This window comes from Solanum pennellii, chromosome 11 (genome assembly GCF_001406875.1).
Source record: "Solanum pennellii chromosome 11, SPENNV200".
Taxonomy (NCBI): Eukaryota; Viridiplantae; Streptophyta; class Magnoliopsida; order Solanales; family Solanaceae; genus Solanum; species Solanum pennellii.
This window is the reverse complement of record NC_028647.1, coordinates 62850523-62874083: the sequence shown is the minus strand read 5'-3', so window position 1 is coordinate 62874083 and position 23561 is coordinate 62850523. Positions and strand designations below refer to the sequence as shown.

The 23561-nt window shown below is 33.3% G+C and overlaps 3 protein-coding genes across 6 annotated transcripts; all 3 read right to left on the bottom strand.

Moving 5' to 3' along the window:
- Positions 1–122: 122 nt before the first annotated feature.
- On the bottom strand, positions 123–5181 carry LOC107004034 (putative disease resistance RPP13-like protein 1). The gene is given in 3 exon segments (XM_027912754.1): positions 123–318; positions 528–4025; positions 5020–5181. Coding segments are annotated over 2 exon segments (3630 nt in total). The 5' UTR covers positions 5173–5181; the 3' UTR covers positions 123–318; positions 528–548.
- A 2522-nt stretch (positions 5182–7703) lies between these two features.
- LOC107005084 (putative disease resistance RPP13-like protein 1) lies at positions 7704–12632 on the bottom strand. Of its 2 annotated transcripts, XM_015203575.2 has the most exons (3): positions 12460–12632; positions 8292–12388; positions 7704–8009 (listed from the first exon to the last, which is right to left on the bottom strand). In XM_015203575.2, exon 2 carries the CDS (start codon positions 12377–12379, stop codon positions 8321–8323), a length of 4059 nt encoding a protein of 1352 aa, XP_015059061.1. In that variant the 5' UTR covers positions 12380–12388; positions 12460–12632; the 3' UTR covers positions 7704–8009; positions 8292–8320. The 2 variants fall into 2 exon arrangements, with proteins under 2 accessions (XP_015059061.1, XP_027768884.1); XM_027913083.1 differs by lacking the exon at positions 12460–12632 and having other exon boundaries at positions 8292–12453.
- Positions 12633–18839: 6207 nt separating this feature from the next.
- Positions 18840–22942, bottom strand: LOC107004347 (F-box/LRR-repeat protein At1g67190). Of its 3 annotated transcripts, XM_027913195.1 has the most exons (4): positions 22750–22916; positions 20241–21705; positions 19611–19736; positions 18840–19400 (listed from the first exon to the last, which is right to left on the bottom strand). In XM_027913195.1, the coding sequence occupies exon 2, from the start codon at positions 21575–21577 to the stop codon at positions 20306–20308; it is 1272 nt and encodes a 423-aa protein (XP_027768996.1). In that variant the 5' UTR covers positions 21578–21705; positions 22750–22916; the 3' UTR covers positions 18840–19400; positions 19611–19736; positions 20241–20305. The 3 variants fall into 3 exon arrangements, with proteins under 3 accessions (XP_027768996.1, XP_015058046.1, XP_027768995.1); XM_015202560.2 differs by having other exon boundaries at positions 19350–19736; positions 20241–21581; positions 22750–22942; XM_027913194.1 differs by having other exon boundaries at positions 19350–19736.
- Between the last annotated feature and the right edge of the window lie 619 nt (positions 22943–23561).

Here is a 23561-nt window from a genome sequence, read left to right as displayed (position 1 = left end):
TTTACAGTAATCATTTGTAAAAATTAGCCAATGAAAAAAATCTCTCCGTCAGTTTTCGAGGTCAGACATGAATTTAGTTTAAGTTCGTATGTAGGAGACGAAAAAAATGTGTACAAGGGATGCATTTTACAAGTCATTATATACATAGTTCAACAACTTTCGCGTCTGGACTTGAAAATCCTAACGGTGAAAAAGTAGTATCTTTCTTTATAATCTATGACAATATGTCTCTTGTAACAACTTGATTCTCATGTACCTTTGGTTCCATTTGCAGCAAGTCATGCTTAGTAGATGGCTGTACGACTTGAAAATCACAACCTGAAAAGAAATTTTAGAAACTCTAAGTCAATCCAATCCCCCTGTTACAATTACAGATCCATGGAGTTGTATGGTGAAGATATGATAGGTTAATAGAGAAGAAAAAGTGAGTGTAATTAGTCAAATAAGATGATGAGTGAATAAAGTTGTTTAGACCAATAATGAATTGGTATTAAACAACCAACAGCAGAGCAAATAGAATAACTTACATTTGTGTTGGAGGAACCAAATCAGAGGGATTTCCAATCGATGTTTATGATGGGAATTTGAGCAATATTTGGCCAGTATTTCCCCTTGTCAAATTGTACTAGTGGTGTGAGCAATGGACATTTGGAAATATCGAGTTTAGAGAGGGAAGAGGACATCCATTTTACTGGAAGGGATTGGAGATTAGGGCAATCTCTGATGGTCAGGTGAGAGAGGGAGGAGGGCAGTGCTGATTCGGAGAGTGATTGGAGATTATGGCAATTCGAGATGTACAGCTCAGTGAGGGAGGAGGGCAGTAGTGTTGATTCGGAGAGTGATTGGAGATTATGGCAATTCGAGATGTGTAGACGTATAAGTGAAGTGAGGTGGGAAAAATGTAGTGAATGGAGCTCATCATGGTATCCTAAATGTAGCTGAGAAAGAGAGGAGGGAAGTCCACCTTGTGACTGAATTTGAGGTATAGTACCCTCAACGCGTAGATGTTTAAGAGAGGTGAGGCTTTTCAGAACTTGGCTGCTTAATGTTTTCAGATTGTTTATGGTAAGTCTCTGAATAGAACAAGGCAACTCCCAACGTTGGATCTCTTCGTCACTCCCATCATGATAAATCTCTAACTCAGTGAGTCTACGTAAACACCACTCCTTTCTTCCGTTCACTAACTTGTTGCAATCATAAATGACAAGGACTTGTAAATCTATTTGTGGCAGACACTTGAGATTCTCACAATTCCTAATATGCAAAAATGTCATGGCAGACTCACGGGCCACCGAAAGTATTTCAAGATTCTCACATCTCCAAATCTCAAGACGTTCCGTTGCAGAAGGAATCAAAAACCTAGTAAGGTAGTGGCAATTCGTTACACTCAATTTGCGTGCTTTTGGGAGCAACTCAGGTGATATATCATCTATACAATCACATCCATGCAGTCTCAATTCCTCCAGAAACATGTTACAATGATCAACTCCAGGCTCCTCCAATTTCAATTTCAATTTATGACAACCACATATCTCTATTCTCTTCAAGGAAGTGGGCAGTATGCTAAAAGGTAAGGAGGTAACAGAGTTACAATCACGTATAACTAATGCAACAATCTGCTTCATTCCCTCAAGTTGGAGTTGAGCTTCGTCAATAAGAGGTGTCGTTGAAATTCTCAATTCTGTAAGACAACAAAGATTTTCAGGCAACTTCCCCCTCAACTCCGGACATTTTTCAATTGAAAGCTTCTCAAGTATAGGGAACTCCCCAATTCCTAGTACGTGCCATTGCTTCCACTCCGGCATATCTTCAAATAAAAGCTTCTTAAGACTGTTAAAAGGCTTTTTGGAGTATACGGAACTACCATAGAATTCTTCCGTCACCTCTCTTATTCCATGCATCCCTCTAATGGAAAGGAATTTCAGACAAGGAAGCTGTCCTAGTGATGGCAGGGAATCACAGTCCTTGCAGTTGCTAAGAGACAATTTTACTAGCTCAACAAACAAAGGATCAGCTACCCAATTTGAAAATTTTGCCCCTCTATATCCCCTGATTTGGAGTTGTTTTATATTTGTGTGCGGGTGTAGCTCATCAAGTATCTCTCTTTCAGTTTGTGAATCGTAAGCACAACTACCTTCACTCCACTCCAAACATAACTTGTCAACATGTTCCTTTTCCTTCATAGTTGCCTTCACAGCTTCCCTTCTATCAACGACATTTTCCAACTCTAAAACTGATAGACATCCATACAAGTTATGTAATTCACCCAAATCTTCCATTCTCAAACCACCTATAACAAACTTGGCTCCCACTAGCATTTGGAGACTTTTCCACTTGCTCAGATATAGAGGCATCTTCAAGCTATCAGTGTTGGTTAGATCAAGATGACGCAAGTTGATCAACTTATCCATCTGCACCGGTAGCTCCACAAGACAACGACAAGATGACAGGAGAAGTGTTTCCAAGTTATACAAAACACAAATGGAATCTGGTAACTTTTCAATACGTGCCCTAGAAAGGTCCAAAAATCTCAGGAGATTTAATTTGATAAACAAGTCATTTGGCAACTCGTTAATATCATAACCCGACAATGATAATGCCCTTAAGGACGTCAGTCAGCTTGGCAGTATGTTATGCAACACCCTCTTGCTTAGCTGACATATGTAACTGATATTGGATGGAACCAATGTCCTCAACTGCTCTGATTTGGAGAGTGGTTTCAATTTCTCAAAGACACCTTCTTGTCCTATGGAATAGGACATGTGTCGACTTTGTTCCAACATATCATGGGATCCTTCGGTCTCTTCCAACCTAATACAAAGTTTTGAAGATGCAGTTTGGGCCAAATCATTGATAAGGTCATGCATTAAGAATCTCCCCGATTTCCATCCAGACTCTGGGACCCTCTCAAACAATGATCTTGATCTCAACTCGTCAAAGTATTCCTTACCTGAACAGAACTCCTTTACAAGACCATTAGCAATCCACAGGTAAATAGCTTGGTCTTTGCAGAATTCATAATCTTTGGGATATATTGCACAAAAAGCAAAACATCGCTTCAAATGTGGAGAAAGATCATTGTAGCTCAACATCAGCGCTGGTAATATACCATTCCAACAACTTTTCTGATCCCATATTTCACTTCTTAAAATGTTTCTCCACTCATCTACCTCTGATTTGCCGCGTAAAACACCAGCAAGTGCCTTTAGAGCTAAAGGCAACCCTTTGCATTTGTCTGCAATGTTTCTCCCAACCTCTTCAAGTTCCGGATGATCCCTATTTTCTAGTGAATGTCGTTTGAATAAAGCCCAAGAGTCTTCACTAGACAGATTCCCCACAGTGATTGTGCAACGATCAGCACACATCGTCCGAGCAACACTCTCCTTACGTGTAGTTACGATGATCTTACTTCCCACGTCTCCGTGTATAAAAACATTTCTCAGGTTATCCCACTCACTATAGTCATCATTCCACACATCATCAAGGACAACAAGAAACTTCTTTTCCTTCAAGCTTTCCTTCAATTTGACCTGTAGCTGATTTAAATTGCCGTCATCCTTTGAGTCAAATGAGCCAATCTCTTGAAGTAACCCTTTCGTTATTCTCAAAGCATCATATGGCTCAGAAACACAGTACCAAGCTGTCAAACCAAAATGGTTCTTCACCTTGACATCGTTGTAAACCGCTTTAGCTAGTGTTGTCTTACCCGCACCGCCCATTCCAACAATAGGAACTACAGTCAGGTTTCCTCCACCTGCATTTTCAGACAATAAACGGTTAATCAAATCCTTTATTTCCTCGTGCCTACCAAAGATATCCGATTCATCAACCAAACAAGTTGAAGGTGTTCTAGCTTCTTGTTTAGTCAAACCAAAATGTCTCTGTAAGCCAAGGTCACTAATTTGATTTTGCAAATTCTGCAATGCTTCAATAGTCTTTTCCAACTTTTCATTTATGTTGATAAAAGAATGATCACCCAAGCACATGTTGCAAAATCTACAATGTTTCAATATTTTTTCTGCGAGATTTTAATTTCATTTTTTAAATTGAAGGGATTTAGTACATCTAGTTTGTTATTATTGTAAAGCAGTAGAAAAAGACTAAAGCATAGGGCCAAGACAACATAAGTTGTGTCAAAAGTAAATGATAAAACTTAAAATATGTATAATTTGTACAATCTACAACTGGCATTCATGGAGGGGAGGAGGGACTATGCCATTTTTTATTCCAAAACTAAGACTTTTCAAATAATTAGACAACGATAAATTAAAGCAATTCATTACTTCTCAGTTCAATAATTGAAATAGAGGTGTCGAGGGGTGGGGGGTGTTAGGGGGAACTTAAAAATAAAATAGCTTAAAATGATATTTCCTTCGTCCCATTATATGTGAGATAGTTGAACTCGATATAGAATTTAAGAAAGAAAGGAAGATTTTTAAAACTTATGGTCCAAAATGAATGATAGAAATTTGTGTTGCTGTAAATCATTTAATTAAAGGTAAAATAGACATTTTATAGCTAAATCGTTACTTAATATAGAAATATGTCATTTTGTTTTTGAGACTGACTACAAAGGAAAATAAGTCACATAAATTGAGACAGAGGGAGTAGATTTCTACACAGCTCATTACCGTGTTAAAAAAGGATAAATGAAGCATAGGGAACAATAAGTATTGAGACAACAACTACACAATGCTCTGACTACATACTTATTAGTATTGTACACTAATTTTTGACCTCCGAATCGTTTTATTTGTACATATAAATTAAACTCGTAAAACGATCTCAGATTTCAAGCACGTGGGGCAATGAGAAATGTGTTCCAACATCAAAGTCAAAGGTTGAAATTATGTAATGACCCTGAAGGTCATTTTTGAAAATTCTCAAAAAAAGTTATCATTTTATCCCTTTCGGTAGTTTCTCCAAATCTTGTTTGATCAGTTTAGAAGTTGATTTAAAAAATTGATTATAAAGTTTGTGATTTTGAAAGTTTTAGAGTTTTGAAGAGTTAAAGTCGTTAAAAGTTAACATTTGGTGATAGCAAGCTCGGAATGGAATTTTGAATATTTTGTTAGCTCTAGAATATGATTTTTTTGATCTACACATATTATTGGTTTGGGTCAAGGATTTTGATTTGATAAATACACCACCAACTGCTAACACAACTTTCATTTCTGAAAACTGCAAATTCAAAGCAAAATGTTTTTTTTTGAATGGTAAGTGAAGGAATATTGATTGTATTGAAGTATTAACTTAATAAGGGAATACATGGGAGATATATATAGGAGATATAGGAAGGAGTACTAATCCTAATAGGACTAGGATTAAGGAGTACTAATCCTAATAGGACTAGGATTAAGGAGTACTAATCCTAATAGGACTACGATTAGTACACAGTAAATACTAATATTATTTAATACTATTTATTTAATATTGCAAACAAGAATGAAGCACTGATTGCAAACAATAAAGAAGCAAAACAATTCTCTTTTCTTGACTACAAAATAATTGAGGCAATAAAGCAAAGTATAATTTTTAGCTTTATGTCTATTCATTACTTTTGCTTTTTTTTCAACAGCTCATTTTAGTGCTCAATTGGGCCTAACATATCACTTAGCCAAAAAACAAAGACTCAGGAAAACTCTAAGTATGACCACTTTATCATTATCATCATCAAATTATAATAAATAAGACATAATACATAAATATTATTCTTAACTTGGCGTCACCTGAAAACTATAATCTTTAATTTTGGATTTGTACAAATAGACACTTAAAATTGTATAAAATTAAACAAATAGAAACATTCATTCTACATAATAATTTTGTGGCGTCCTACGCGTATTATGCCATGTAGGATACGTGTGTACATGTTCAATTTATACAAATTTAAGTGCTTTACTACTAATTGTGACACTTCAATTTTCTGACCTCCTAGTGAATGCATTGAGATAATAATATGAGAAATTAATAAAATAAACTTCGTTTATAATTCAAAAATAAGTTTGCAAAGCAAAAAGGAAAAATAACAACTATCTAAATTAAATTTCTCAATAGTTCCCTTTTATTGGTAGAATAATGTTAGAAGAAATAGTGTAAGATTAACTTTGAGGTTCCTGCTTATAATAATATATGATCATGACTACAAATAAAGTAGCAATAAAGCAAAGTATAATTTTTAGCTTTCTGTCTATTAATTACTTTTGCTTTATGCACTAGTGCTTTTTTCAACAGCTCATTTTAGTGCTCAATTAACCAAAAAACAAAGACTCAGGAAATCGCAAAGTATGACCCACTTTATCATTATTATCATCAAATTATATAATCGTTTATATAAATAAGGCATCATGGATATTATTCTTAACTTAGTGTCAGCTGATAACTATGACCTTTAATTTTGGGTGTACACAAGTAGACACTTAAACTTGTACAAAATTAAATAAATAGACACATTCATTCTATATGACACCCTACATGACAATTAATTTTGTATCCTACGTGGCGTTCTACGCGTATTATGTCATGTAGATATGTGTGTCTACTTGTTTAATTTTATACAAGTTTAAATGCCTACTTGGCCACCCTCAAAGTTGGAGGGCGTAGTTATTCGTTGAAGCCAAGTTAAAGATCATATTTATGTATTATGTCTATATAAAATTGCTTTTAACTGTCTTTTTATAATACTAGTTTTTGAGCACGTGCGTTGCACGTGTATTCTAGACTAAGTAATAGTTTATTAAAATAATATTAGAATAAATGTGTGATGAGTTAAATGAACTTTTGAAAGGGATATAGGTTACCTTTTACCTGAAACTTATTCAAAGTCCTTTCATAATCGAATTTAACAAAAATAATTAGTTAAAATGTATATATAATATCAAATGTATCATGACAAACTATTAAGATCAACGTGATTCGATGCCACATCAAATTAGACAAAGAACTTCAAACAATGAATTAACCTCTAAAATACAAGTTCATCTACAATATATCATCTCATATATAATAAAAATTATCTATAGTAATTCATGCAATTACACGTTCAAATGTAACTCGAATTAAAGCTTAATAGCATAAAGACATAACAACTTTAGTAATCAACATCACCTGGAAGTAAACAACCACAAAATTCATTATTGACAAAATATCAAAACTATTGCTTCATTGTATTGCTGTCTCAAATCTGCAGATAGCTAGATAGACATTAATCTGTATATTAGTATGCATATATCATACAAGTTCAAGAATCTAGTTTTCAATCATGTGAAATAATTTGAACAATAATATACTTACCCAAACTATTGTGTGAATCCATTGGAACTTCATCTTATGCTTTATTCAGATGTGTTATGCATATTATATAAAACTTAATAACTTACATGAAAAGCTTTTTAACCGATAAGAATCAAATGAAACAGTAAATTTAAAATAATGGGATAAGCTCATATAATTATACTAGTTAGTGTAGGATTTAGTATTCTTTCTTTATTTTGGTTGTTATTTGAGGTTTTTTTTCAAAAATATTTGCACCTATATAGTTATAATTTTTAGTTTACACTTTATACCGAATATAACTAATATGAGTTGGTGTGAGATAGTTGAGATTTTTCTATCCTTAATTAGAATTTAGGAGCACGAGTCGTAGAATGAAAAAAAATCATGTCAGGAGCGCCACTCCTTCAAATGTGCAAATTCGAATTTAGTTGGACTCCAATGTGGATATCAAGCACCGAATGAGCAAACAACATATCCACTATAAAAATATATTAGTACTTCTTTGGAGTTTATTCAACCATCACGAGTTATAATTCTAATTTGATTTTCTGTACACAAATCTTACAAAATGAGTACTCTAACCACTAGTTGAGTCCCAAACATATTAACTAATCGAGTTTGTCAACTTACAAAAGAGGCTTGCACTGGAAACATGAAATAATATCAGCGGTACACTGATTTTAATCGCCCTTCTTTGATAGTCGCATCTCAAAGACTTGCCTATAACAACAGACCTGAAAATTCATTGTGGACGACATAATAACTTTAGTGGAAAGTTTTTTTTTAAAAAAAAGAACTCGGGAACAGATGTAAAAATAGCAGCAGCACCTTAGAAACACTTCCTACGGACTTTTGATTAAACATGGTGGCAATTGAGACGTGAATTAAAACACGGTAGAGCATAAACCAATAATCAATAAGAAACATAGAATCTATCACGGCATGATTAAAAATGAAAAGAAGTAACAAAAAAGCAAAGTGAAATAAAAAGCTTACGAGGGAAAAGAATAGCTTACATCAGTTGGGGAGCCATTCGTTTTAATCATTACATGCATTCCCAATCGATCTTTATGGTGGGGATATGAGCAATTTGTGGCCAGTATCCCCCCTTGTGAAATTCTAGTAGTGGTTTGAGCAATGGACATTCTGAAATCCATAGTTTAGAGAGGGAAGAGGGCAATGCTGATTCAGCAAGTGATTGGAGATTCGGGCAATGGGAGATGGTCAGCTGAGAGAGGGAGGAGGGCAGTGCTGATTCAGCAATTGATTGGAGATTCGGGCAATGGGAGATGGTCAAGTGAGAGAGGGAGGAGGGCAGTGCTGATTCAGCAATTGATTGGAGATTCGGGCAATGGGAGATGGTCAGGTGAGAGAGGGAGGAGGGCAGTGCTGATTCAGCAATTGATTGGAGATTAGGGCAATGGGAGATGGTCAGGTGAGAGAGGGAGGAGGGCAGTGCTGATTCAGCAAGTGATTGGAGATTACGGAAATGGGAGATGGTCAGGTGAGAGAGGGAGGAGGGCAGTGCTGATTCAACAAGTGATTGGAGATTAGGGAAATGGGAGATGGTCAGGTGAGAGAGGGAGGAGGGAAGTGCTGATTCAGCAAGTGGGAGATTACGGATTTGTAGAGTTTGAAGCGAAGTGAGGTGAGAAAAGGAGGAAAGCTGGCCGTGTGACTGAATCTTTGGTGGTTGTAGATGAACAAGTAGATATTGAAGAGAGGTGAGGCTTTTGAGATGTTGTCTGCTCAATGTTTTCAGATTGTATATGGTAAGTCTCTGAATAGAGGAAGGCAACTCCCAATGTTCAATATCTTCGTCACTCCCATCATGATAGATCCATAACTCTATGAGTCTCTGTAAATTCCATTCCTTTCGGCCATTCACCAGTTTCTTGCAATTTCTGATATAGAGTTTTTGTAAATTGAAGGGCAATTCTCCTTCTATTTCTGGACAATCAGACAGATTCAGTCCCTTGAGAGATGGAAGGAGTTCCTGCATACGTTCTGGCAGACACTTGAGCTTCTTACACTCCAAAATATTCAGTGACGTCATCTGGGCCGCTCCTCCACATGCCACTGATAGTTTTTCAACATTCTCACAATTCTGAATAGTGAGAGTTTCAGTGGCAGAAGGAATTAAAAACCTAGTAACGTTGTGGCAATCCCAAATAATCAAATGACGTGCTGTTGGGAGAAACTCAGGTGATATATCATCTACACAATCACAATCATACACACTCAAATACTCCACAAACATCTCATCAACTGGCGCCTCCAATTTCAATGTTGGACAACCAGATATCTCTATTCTCTTCAAGGTAGTTGGCAATATGCTAAAAGGAAAGGAGGTAACAGAGTTACAACCACTGATATATAATGCTTCAATCTGCTTCATTGCTTCAAGTTGGGATCTAAACAGTTGAGCATCATCAAAAACAACTGGACAACCAACGACCCTAAACCTTTTTAAACTTGAAAATTGGATGGGCATCTCCAAACTGAGTTCAGGGCAATTTTTAATTAAAAGGTTCTCAAGTGTAGGGAACTCTCCAATTCCTAGTGTGTGCCATTGCTTCCACTCAGGCATATCTTCAAATTCAAGCTTCTCAAGACAGTTAAAAGGCTTTTTGGACGACAATATGCCATAGAATTCTTCCGTCACCACTCTTATTCCATGCATCCCTTTAACGGAAAGAAATTTCAAACAAGGGAGTTGTCCTAGTGCTGGCAAGGAATAACAGTTCTTGCAGTTTCTAAGAGACAAATTCACCAGCTTAACAAACGAAGGATCAGCTACCCAATTTGGAAAGTTTGTCCCTCTGTATCCACTGATTACAGCTTCTTTAATGTTTTTATGTGGGCGTAGCTCATCAAGTATGTCTCTTTCTGTTTGTGAATTGTCAGCACTAATGCTTTCACTCCACTTCAATGATAACTTGTCAACATGATTCTTCTCCCTCATCTTTGCCTTCACAGCTTCCCTTCTATCAACCACATTTTCCAACTTCACAACTGATAGAGATCCATATAAGTTTTGTGCTTCACCAAAATATTCCGTTCTCCAACCACCTAGAAGAAACTTGGCTCCCACCAACACTTGGAGGCTTTTCAACCTGCTCAGATGTAGTGGCATCTTCAAGCGCCGAGTGTTGCTTATGTCAAGATGACGCAAGTTAATCAACTTATCCATCTGCCGCGGTAACTCCTTAAGATAACCACAAGATGACAGGAGAAGTGTCTCCAAATTATACAATCCACAAATGGAATCCGGCAACTTTGTAATCCATGTACAAGAAAGGTCCAAAAATCTGAGGAGCTTTAATTTGATAAACAAGTCATTTGTCAACTCCTTAATATTGTAATGAGACAATGATAGTACCCTCAAGGATCTTAGTGTAGGCAGTATGTCAAGCAACACCCTCTTGCTTAGTTTTGAGTAATGGAACTGGATACCGATTGGAAGTAATGTCCTCAGCTGCTCTGATTTAAAGAGTGATTTCAATTTCTCAAACTCACCATCTCCTCCTATTGAATAGGACATGTGCCGACATTGTTCCAACATACGCGATCCTTTGTTATCTTCCAACCTTATACAAAGATTTGAAGATGCAATTTGCGCCAAATCATTGACAAGGTCATGCATTAAGAATTCCTCTACGTCTCTTTCAGAAGGCTCTGAGGCCATTTCGAACAATGATCTTGATCTCAACTCGATAAAGTATTGGTTACCAGAATGAAACTGATGTACAAGACCATTAGCAATCCACAGGTGAATAACTTGGTCTTTGCGAAATTGATAATCTTTGGGATATATTGCACAATAAGCAAAACACTGCTTTAAATGTGCAGGAAGATCATTGTAGCTCAACATTAGTGCTGGTAATATACCATTCGAACAACTTGGAAGCTCCCATATTTCACTTCTTAAAATGTCTCTCCACTCATCCACCTCTGATTTGCTGCGTAACATACCAGCAAGTGCTTTTAGAGCTAAAGGCAACCCTTTGCACTTGTCTGCAATTTGTTTTCCAACCTCTTCAAATTCTGGATGTTCCTTGGGATCCTTGTGCTCTAATGAATGTCGTTTGAATAGAGCCCAAGAGTCTTCACTAGACAGAATTCCCATGTAGATTGCCTCACTACCCATCATCAAGGCAACACTCTCTTTACGTGTCGTTACAATAATCTTACTTCCTATATTCCCTTGTAAAAAAAGATTTCTCAAGTCATCCCACTCAGGATAGTTATCATTCCACACGTCATCAAGGACAACAAGAAACCTTTTTCCATTCAGCGTTTCTTTCAATTTGACTTGTAGCTGATTAAGATTGTCATCAGCGTTCAAGTCAGTTGAGCCAATTTCTTGAAGTAAACCTTTTGTTATTCTGAAAGCATCATATGCCTCAGAAACACAAAACCAAGCTGTCAAACCAAAATGTTTCTGCACTCTCTTATCATTGTAAACGGCTTTAGCAAGTGTTGTCTTACCCAGGCCGCCCATTCCAACAATAGGAATTACAGACAGATTTTTTCCCTTAGTATCCATAGACAACAAGCGGCCAACCAAATTCTCTATTTCATTCTTCCTTCCAAAGATAGCAGAATCATCAACCAAAGAAGTTGAAGGTGTTCTAGTTTCTTGTTTAGTCAAAACAAAATGTTCTTTTAAGCCAAGGCGACCAATTTGCTTTTCCAACACCTCCAGTTTTTTAGTAGTGTTTTCCAACTTCTTCTTTATGTTAAGAAAGAAATCATCACTCAAGCACAGGTTAAGGTCACTTACTTGCTGGTTGCTTGTTTCCACTTTAAGCCTCAAAGCTTCATAATTGACTTGTTCTATCAAGTTTTCAGCAGCGCCCACATCAGTCTGAAGCTTATGTAACCACTGGCTCACAAATTGATTTGATGCTTTCTTATTCTCTGCATCACTTAGCACAATTTGAAGACCAAGCAAAATGTCCCCCAGCTTCTCAAAGAGCTCAACATCATCTGTATGCTTCCGAAGCATGTTGAGCAGATCACCGTTAGGAGCAAGCCTATCAAAGAGAACATTCAAAGCTGAGGAGAGAAATGCACCACCAACTGCTAACCCAATCTCCATTTCTCAAATCTGCAAAAGCAAAATATGATTCTTTAACAAGATATATCTTCAAATTGTGTCTGTTATGAGCTTTATTTTACCTGTTGAATGCTAAGAGTAATTTGCAAACAAGAAGTAAAACTTTCCTCTTTTTTCTTTTCAAAAAGTTGAATAATTGAGGCAAGTATCTTTTGCTTTATGTCTATTCATTACTTTTGCTTTATGCACTTATTCATTTTTCAACAGCTCAGTGTAGTGCTTAATTGAGCCCAGCATATCATGAATTGGATTCTGTAACATTTTCCTTTTCTCAATGGTATTATTTTTTATGTGTTTACTTGAGCTGATGGCCTTTCCGAAACAATCTCTCTACCCTACAGGTAGTGATAAGGTCTACATACACACCCCACTTGTACGTGGGGTTATACTTGGTATGTTGGTTGTTTCTATTTTTCTATGTTGACGTAACAAATAAACATCCAACATATACTGTAGTTTTAGCAATATGCAAAACTACAAAACACAGACTAAGAAATAGCTTCTTCTTTTTTTCCTTTTACTGAAGCAACAACTCAACGGATTGAGTACAATTAGCATAAGTTTAATATTAATTGTAATAGTGGCATATTTAGTTTTAAAAAATCTATCTCCACCCTTCTCACTCTATAGATTTTTCGCTAGATTACATATAAACTCTCTCTACGAGACACCAATATTTCGGCCATTCACCAGCTTCTCGCAATCGATGATCACAAGTTATTGTGCAATCCTTACTTTTTGTGTTATAACTATGCATTCTCTCTTTAAAAGAAAAGAAACAAGAATAGGATTCTTATGTTTTTATGAGGAATAAAATGTGTACTAAAAGAAGGGAGTTTTCGCAAATAACCAGTATAATAAACCTAATTATGCTTCATAGCTATAATTTACATATTTACAAATTGTAGCTACAGTTTAAGCTTACTCGTTGTATAATTCACGAGTTTTTATAATTTGCAGGTTTATATAATTCGCGGATACATTTGTATAATTTAGTTATTTTTGTATAAACTTGAAATAACGAATTTATACAATTTACAAACATTTGAAGTGTAAACAGTTTTACAAATTATACTATACGAAATTACATTATACAAAAGTTATATAAATTTTGATTTATACAAACGTGTGAATCAAGGTATTTTTTCATTTCAAAATAGATTTAATCAATTGAAGCATATGAAAATATTTTTGATTTTTTATTTTGTGGTAAATTGAGATCACTGGATAATAATGAGAATTTTTTAAAAGAAAACATTGTCTTAACCTTGAACTTTCTTTAATGAGTGTAGGATATAGTTACTTGGGTTTTTTCAAAAACACTAGTTTCTGACAACGTGCGTTGCACGTTTATTTTTTACTATTGTTATATAATTTAAAATTGTGCTATCAAATAGAAAATGTTTAAATCAACAATATTAATTTTACCAATTATATTTCATGTATCAACAAAAATAAATAAAAAGGGATTGCGCATTTGGCACCAAGCAAAAAGTATGTGAAATTAATTAATATAATATAGTCTCTTTTAACTTTGTATAAGTCTTTTTGATCTAAATATCAGTGATAACCTTTTATTGCCATAAATGGATATTAAAAATACATGTACACTTATTGATCAGATTGCCTATTTTATTTTAATGAGATACGATAGAGTGAAATATTTATATTATTTAAGTAAGGTTCTAAAATTAAAGGACTGTACTATCAAAATTATACAAGATTAAAAGCAATTACGTTTAAAATATAAAATTGACAGATATATAATTTAAACGCTGAACTTCATACATACATCTATTTCAAAAGCTCATAATAATAGCTAAAAGATTACAACACCACAATGAGTTTATTAGAAATGCAAAAAAATTAGAAACAACATTAATCTTCGTGATGGAGAATATATATCGAAAGAGATATGAGGACTTAGGCATGTCTAAAAAGAAGTCTTCAAGTTCTTCTCCCCACCTCATATATTCTATTTTTTCATGTCTTTTTTGCCTATCATAGATGGAATAGTTTTTTGATTATCAGTTAAATGACAATTTCTTTCATTTTTCAATGGTTATCACCTAGTTCTTAAATAGTAGTAAAAATGTCTGTTTAAATTCTATATTTTTCAGTTCTAAATAATAGTCTTTAATATATAGATAGATAGAAAGATGAAAAATACAAATCATAGTTAGACTTAATAAGAGAATTAACATTACCACTAATAATTATTGCTTTGAACTTGGAATCTAGTTTAGTTTGAATGAATATTTAAAAAGATGAAAAACATAAATCATTATAATTAGTAATAAATGAGGCAATTACAAGTCAATATATAATAACACATTTTTAATATCTTGGTAATAATAAATCAAATAAATAAAATCAGTGGCATTAATCGGATAAATGAGGAGTCACTCTTTTCATATGCCAGTAATTATTCTAGGATATACATGTACAATTAAAATATATCTTTTCACATTCCAAACATTTAATTATTTGCTTATATTTTAATTAAGAATTAATTTAAGGAAATGCAAAAGTCATCTACATTTTTATTAAAATGATACAATTTAACATTTAAATTAAATAATTAAATTTTTTTTAACATTTTAATTTATAGTAAGGGTAAAATTGTAATTCGATACAAGTCATCTCAATAATTTATTACTAATTCATTCATATATAATAACACATTTTTAATATCTTGGTAATAATAAATCAAATAAATAAAATCAGTGGCATTAATAGGATAAATGGGGAGCCACTCTTTTCATATGCCAGTAATTATTCTATGATATACATGTACAATTAAAATATTTCTTTTCACATTCCAAACATTTAATTAATTTCCTTATATTTTAATTAAGAATTAATTTAAGAAAATGCAAAAGTCCTCTACATTTTTATTTAAATGATACAATTTAACATTTAAACTAAATAATTAAATACTTTTATAACATTTTAATTAATAGTAAGGATAAAATTGTAATTCAACTTTTAACTTTTGTTGTTCCCTCTTATAATAATATATGATACTAATGACTCGATAGATTAATGAACTTCACATTAATGTTTTCCAATTTATTGATTTATTTATTAAAAGGTAAATGTATTATTGGGTAGAAAAATGGTAGTGTTTAGATATCAGTAAAAATGTCTCATTAGGAAGGTAACTTTAGTCTATATATTCATGAATAGGAGAAAAATAACCAATATCACTTTTTTAACAATTATTGAAATATATATATATATNTTTGAATAGGCTTTTTAATTATTTTTTGAAATGTGATTAAACATTATTGTTAGAAGTTAAATTATTAATATAATTGTGATATATTACGGGGACATGATCGTAATCCAACTTTGAAGGTACCCCATATCAATGTATTTATTTTTTAAAAATTACATTTATTAAGGGAAAATTGTATATAATAACAAACTAATAACCTAAAATAAATGGAGTAGCTAGGGTTTGATTTAATTGTGCTCCATAGCAAACGTTAGCCAAAGTTTGTCAGGCGTCTCTCTCCCAAAAATCTCTCTCGCCACTCTCCCATTCTCGCTCGCCACTCTCCATCTGCTCGCTTTATTCACAGAAGTGTATAAATTCTGTTTCTGTTTTGTATAAAGCGAGAGAAAATTGTATATACACATGCGGAAACATATATTTTCGTGCTATACACTTAATTATACAATTTACAAATATTTTACTTCAATTCAATTGTAGACAAATGCAAATTTTATACAAATATTGCAGAGAAAAAGGCCAACGAATTATACAATTGCGAATTATACAATTGCAGTGAAATACAATTTTCTCTAGCTTTATACCACAGAAGTGTATAGATTGTGTTTCTGTTTTTGTATAAAGCGAGAGAAAAACATATATCTTCTTGCTATACACTTATAATTATGCAATATACATACATTTTAATTCGATTCAATTGTATGCAAAACAAATTTTATAAAAATATTGCAGCGAAATAGGCAGCGAATTATACGATTGTACATTATACAATTGCAGTGAAATAGGATAGCGAATTATACAATTATAGCGAAATAGGCCAGCGAATTATACAATTTTGTCCAACGAATTATATAATTGTATATGTATAGCGAATTATACAGTTTTATGTTTGCTATGGAGCGAAATTATGCAAACTTTGCTATAGCATACAAATATGAATTTTTTATTTGCTATATGTGAAAGTTGCCCTATTATTAAATACTATGTTTCAAATAAAGGAAGAGATTTTGTGTTCCAAAGGTCCACTGTTGAAGTTGTTTCATACATTTTTTTATTATTACTACCTTAAGCGAAAAATACCAAAAGAAGGAATTTGACTGAATAGTAAAAATATGTCTTTAAACTTTATGCCGCATTCAATTTGATAGAATTCATTTAGTTTTTAATTACTTTAGTCTAAGATATTTTATTTATCTAATAGTATAGCTAGATAGTACATATTAAAACCTTGAATATACTTCTTTTCTTTAAAGCTTGTAGCTCCAAACATTCAATCACATTTATTCATAAATTTAAGTTACTAATTTATTTCTAAAGAATAACATAAAATATGGTACATTAAAGGTAATTCATAGATGCAAGAGAATATCCTTTCGAAGTTATAGAAAAATATCATAAAAAAATAATACAATGTAAAAATATATATATATTGTGCATCTTTTGTTCACCTAGTCACCACGAAGTACGTAACCATCAAAAAGAAAAAATAACATTAGAATTTTCTAGCTTTTTGACTCTAAAAATAATCATATGATGGGTATAATAGTTTTCCATGACTTGGGGTGAAAAGGATAAAACAAACAACAAAAAATTAAATCTAAAAAGCAAAACAAATAGACCAAATATAAAAAAATAAATACATAATGGAATCTGTAAGCAGAACATAATATATGTGCATATCTAGATTTTCTTTCATTCAACATTACTTCAACCTTGAAAAATTGACAACATATATCAAATGATACAAAAAGCGTAAGAGAAGTAATATCGAAATTAAAAAACATTTTTAATCATAATACGCTAATTTTTTTTAAAAAAAACTATCTCTTATTTTTCATTATTCCTCACACCTTGATAAAGAAGCTTATGAAAATTCTTTCATATCATCAGCATTTTTATGGTTTATTATCTTAACGAAACAAGCAAAATTAAGAAAACAACTAAGATTACTTCATGACAAAGCTTACAGAAAAGTACCTTCTCAGGAAGCACAGAAGTATATTTATAAGTTAGTAAATATATAATGTCATATAGAAACTCAAAAGTCATGCTGAAAAAAAAAGTCATACAAATAACTCTTGAGTTCTTATCCATACATGCACTTGCATTTAATTTATAATTATTTCTTTTGGCTAATTCATTATTCAATATAATTAACGGAAAAGGGCCTAAAATACCCTTAAATTATTGAAAATGGTATAAAATTACCCTCCATCCACCTATTGACTCCAAAATACCCTTCCCACCCACGTATTGGGTCCAAAATACCCTTGTCGTCCACCTTTTGGTTCAAAATTGACCACTTATTTAACGGTTTTATATTTAAAGTATTTAAATATTTTTTAAAATACGTGGCGCTCAACTATTTGTTAAAATTTAACTTATAAGTATAATTTATAAATCAATCCACTACCCACCCATTACTAATTAAATTCCTCTAATAAACACGTCACTTTATTAATGTAAGTTACTGCCAATTGAGTGTTTTTAAAAATTATAGAAGTAAATTATCATACATTCAAATGGTTAAATAAAAATCACCGATAAACTTAAAAGTCTGATTATGTTCATCTTAATTATTCTTACGTCTCAATTATGTGATGTTACTTCATAGGTAACTTTTTTTTTAAAAATAATATATTAAAGGTTTTAAAACAAATCATAAATATTTATAAAATTATATTTAAAAAAAGTGCATAAATTAATTTGGAATGTATTAATTCTTTACTTCTATATTTTTTCCTGCAATTCTATTTACTTTTTGTTCTACAAAAAATGTGGTGTGGTGAATTGAAATATTTGTGTAATTATTTGATTATAGTCTTGATCTTTTTAAAGTTAGGTTTTACAATGTAGCTTCATGGTCCATTAATTTTCTATGAAATTTTTATTTTTATTTGCGGTCAAGTTAGCAATCTATGACTTTATTGTAAGTTTGCTGACTACCAAATTTATAGTTGATTGCTCATAAGGAATAATTTTAATCGTTAAAATGGGTATATAAAAAATTATATGCGATATACATACAATCTAGTTATAATAATAAGTTGTTTGAAAAATGATAAACTTAATAATCTAATAATTTGAAAAAATATATTATTCTCTTCGCCCTGAAATTCCGAGAGTCAACTAAATTTTTGCTTGATCGGTTATTATTATATATGATCTTTTACCTATTTTAAGTTGCTCTATTCAACAGAACCATAAAACAGATCATTCTATAATTTGGTAATTTTATGAGTTCCAGCATAACTTCTGAGCTCTGAGACAAAAGAATGAGGGGCCTCCGTTGCTACGAAAATGTTGTCGTACACGTGTTAGATCCTCAAAAAAATGCATTAATTTTGAAGAACCCGATATACACCTGACTACATTCTGCTATGTGTCAATTAGCTCCTACACCATTGCTTAAGAGCCCAAAATCATAACTAGGGTACATTTGACATATCAAAGAATCAAGATGCTTCACCAAAGGTTTAGGTCTCAATTCAAAGAGATAGAAAGACGTTGTTTCTCGGTGTATATGTGAGAGAGGAGAAGAGAAAGATATACGAAAACATAGAGCAATTCCAATTTAAACACTAGATACAACAACAACAAACTCAGTGTAATCTCACAGGTAGGGTCTGGGGAGGTAGAGCATATGCAGAGTCACATACCTTGCCCCTACCTTGAGAAGGTAGATTGATTGTTTTCGATAGAAACTTGGCTGAATAAACGATGAAAGAGAGGCATCAGTAACATGTGTTCCTGGGGTAAACATAGCTGCAATTTCAATGGAAAAAACAAAGGAACAGTAACTACAACAAAACTGCTTGTTGCAAACATTACTACGAGTCTACGACATTCATTTCACCTCCACAGTCGGGTGGACTAAGATACAAGAGATGTAAGTCCTATCGACATTCATTAGGCGATTAACTTTTACCATACTAAAATGAAAAGAAAAAGGACATGGCGCGGTAGACTTCATACTTGTCCTTATTGTGACACGAACTGTTGGAACGTGAAATTGCCAACTTAAGGAGACGACATTTGGAATTTTTCACATATCATAGCACGCTAGTCCATCTCCTTAATCCACAGCGGGGTTCAAGTCTCCTGTTAAAGAAATAAGAGTTTCAATATGAGATCGAGATCACTTGCTCAAGAAAAGAGTTGTAGTAAATATATATCAAGCGTGATTTCACTCAAGGATATAGAACGTGTTATGTGTATGTACATCACGAATTCAAACTCCACAAAACTGAGAAGACAAGTTACCAAACAAAACAGTTTTTTGTTTAGGCAGCTCTTTCTAAACAGATATCAGGTAACTCTGTCCACCAAGGCTCCCACAAGTGGGGTCTGGTGTACGCATACCTTACCCTTATGGCCCTACCTTAGAAGGTAAGAGATTATTTCCGATAAACCCTCGACTTAAAGAAAAAGCATAACAAAGCAGATCGAAAAAAGAAGAAACGGAAGTGAAGAAATCATGGAAAAAATACTATACAAAGCATAAATAAGCATTCAGGGAAAAACAAAGGAACAGTAACTACAACAAAATAGTGCAAAATAATCGAAGTACAGGAGGAAACAAAGGCTTCAAGTTCAATTAAATACCTTTTCTACCTGCCTCCGATATTGTTGATTGCGCCCAATATACCACATTGACGTACGTCTCTGATCTACTCAAATTCAAACTGAATATCTACGTGTAAGTATCGCCTCATCAGCTGAACAATAGATGAGGTAAAGTTGGCTAACATTTGACACTCTTCAGGTGTTTTAGTCTCGGAAATCACTCCGTGAATGACTAATTTAGTGAGATTAGGGCATCGTTGCAGTAGAGCAGTAACCCATTGCGTAAATACGTCATTAATTACCGTTGATCCCAGCTCCAACACATTGACATTCTCTAACAGAGATAGTCCTTGTAAACCATAGTGGAGAATTCCTTCACGTAAGTCATCTCGTAAATCATAACTAACCGCAAGATGGTTTAACTGTGGGAAGCAAAGTGCAATTGTTTCGACATCCACTATCTCATCCTCTTCATCAAACACGACGTCCCATAACCTGAGACTTGTCATTGTAGATGATTTCGAGATCATCTGATAAAACTTGGACCAATTTATGGTGAAATTACTTACATCAACGGTTTCAAGATTATCAACAGACTCACCAACATCAAGATGTATTATACTAACATCATCAATCTTGAAATACTTCAAAGTTCCTTTACCGACGAGCTCAAAAAGCTCAAGTGCACAATCTTTCAAGTGCAGATTCTCAAGGCTATCAGCCTCCAATATAAACTTGTCCAAACTTATCGCTTCAATGTAGATACTCTTTAGTGTAGTGCTGTTCAGCTCAACAGTTACCTGTGCATCTGACATTGCGATCTCGGGATTCACAAGGGCTAAAATTTCAATCTTTGGACATGCTGTCAGTAACAAATTAAGATCCAATGCTGAAATACTAACGTAACTTAACGAAAGTGATTTTAAACAGAGGAACCTCTGATAATTTGGTTCAACCCCTGATACTGAATTATGAGCAAGCACCAACATTTCCAACTTCTGTCGCCCGCATATATCAAGAATGTTGATATTTGGATTAGTACGGACATTGTAAAACAACCATTGCAACGATTCTCTTGTATACATGAGCCAAGCAACTACAGTGGAAGCTGAAAACTCATCAACATCATCCATCAATATCGATAAACCTTGTAAATGTGTTGTCTGAAACAATGTCTGAGTAATCAGTATCTCTAGCCTACTAGTACTTAGGTCTCGATAGAGTGGCCAGTCATGAGAATTGAATGAAAGGGTATGGAGGTGTTTCTGACAAGCCTCCCGCCACTTTCTACACGTTGCAGATGCTACAATCACATCCCTCGCTGCTCCGAGGTGAGAGAGGATATTCCCAACGACCTCAACAGGAAGGTAATCCATATCACTAAAACACGTAAACAACAATCAGAAATTTGAACCTCAAGAGCTTGCTAATCTTTCACTCCAATCCTAGTAATTCCACAATGAGACGTCACCAAATTAATCAAGCTTTGATTTTTCTTCAATAACTGCGTAAATTTTAAAAACTTTTAACCTTCAAATATGACACTAAGTAAACTAAAATGACATGCATTCACCAATACACATAGACAAAGAAGCAACCGAAGTCAGATAGGACCCAGGGGTTCAACTGAATCCCCTTCAGTAGAAAGTACATTGTTTATACATGGTTACAATTACTTTTGGCTAAATACATAAACAGATCCCTAAATTTGTTGAGTTTTTCCTCTTAGGTACCTCAACTATGTTAGGGATCTGTTTATGAGTTCGGCCATTACTTTTTATGCATAATATAGTAAATAATGTTGAATCCCATTCATCTTCTTCTTGAGTTTACTTCATATTTTGAATCCCTTGCTGAAAATTTTAGCTCCGCCAATGCATTAGTTTGGTGTATACACTCGGTTTGGGTAATTTTTTTCCCTGTATTTGTCTTAAAAACTTTATTTAGGAACATTTGGCCATGACTTTTTTTTCTTTTTCCCCGAATCCCAACTCCGGAAAACACATTTGACCATAACATTTTTTTCGGAACTTGAAAAACACCAAAAAACTGTTTCCACTCCAAATTAGTCACAAAAATTCTTAAACAACTCTAATTCGCATTCATAACCAAACACAACTCCAATTTTCAAATATCATTTTTCGCTTTGAAAACAAAAACTACCTTTCTTCAAATGCTCACAATTCTCATAGCCAAACGCCTTATGTGTATTAAATATTTTATCCATAAAACCCAAAAAGCAAAAAAAGGATTATACTACTAAACTCATATTTAAAAAAATCCTAGCTCCGTTACTGACATCAAATGGTTATTTCTAGAACACAACAAATTCACAATTTCTTGAAAAAAAATTGCTACAGAACTCATAAACTAAAAATAAAAATCCTAGCTTCGACACTGGCATCAAATGGATACCTATAGAACACACAAAATTCACAATTTCTTGAAAAAAATTTGCAAAAATTTGCAGCAGAAAACAACACCAACCCATGATCTAAAACACTTATATGATTACAGAGATTAAGATTTTAAGTTTTTTTATACATACCCAATTGAGAAAACTGCCAAAAGGAATGAATGATTGATGCCATTCCACAAAATCACCAAAAAATGAGAAGCAAAATTTTTTAGGTAGCATTATGGAAAATGATAAATTGGTTGAAGGTTCACAGATGAAGAGTAAATCAAGGAAAAAATTTATAATTGGGAATTGGAGATCCAACAACTATGAGAGGGAGAAAATAAAAAAGTTTTTTTTTTTTTTTGAAAATGGAATGTAATACTATATTAACAAAATATTATAAAAAATTATCGTGAATTTGTGATAGCACGATAAATGATAGTGATAATTAATGATGGTGATGAATGTAATAATAGTTGTTATATGTTGTGATAACTGATGATGGTGATTATCAATAATGAATATTATAAGTAATGACGGTTGTCGTTAAGGAGGGTGGTTGTGTGTGGTAGTTGATAATGGTGGATAGGGGTGTTCTGTGTCGATTATTAAAATCAAATTAATTTAGTCGGTTTCTAAATTATTAAATCAAACAAAAACCTAATAGAAATATACATCTATTGGTTTGGTTGTTATCGATTTCATTTTAGTTTAATTTGACTATTCGATTATTAATCATACATGAAAATTTTAGAAAAAAAATCATTCAAAACGAAAAATAATTAGAAGGACTATAACATTACAAAACATCCGATCACTAAAACTTATTGTGAATAAAGCTCCAAAATTTACTACTTCTGGCTTAGAAAAGAAAGAGCACTCACATTTCGAGTCTCACCAAAAAATTTCTATATATACATATACGTGAAATCAGTAAGATAAATGTGCTTCTCTTGGAC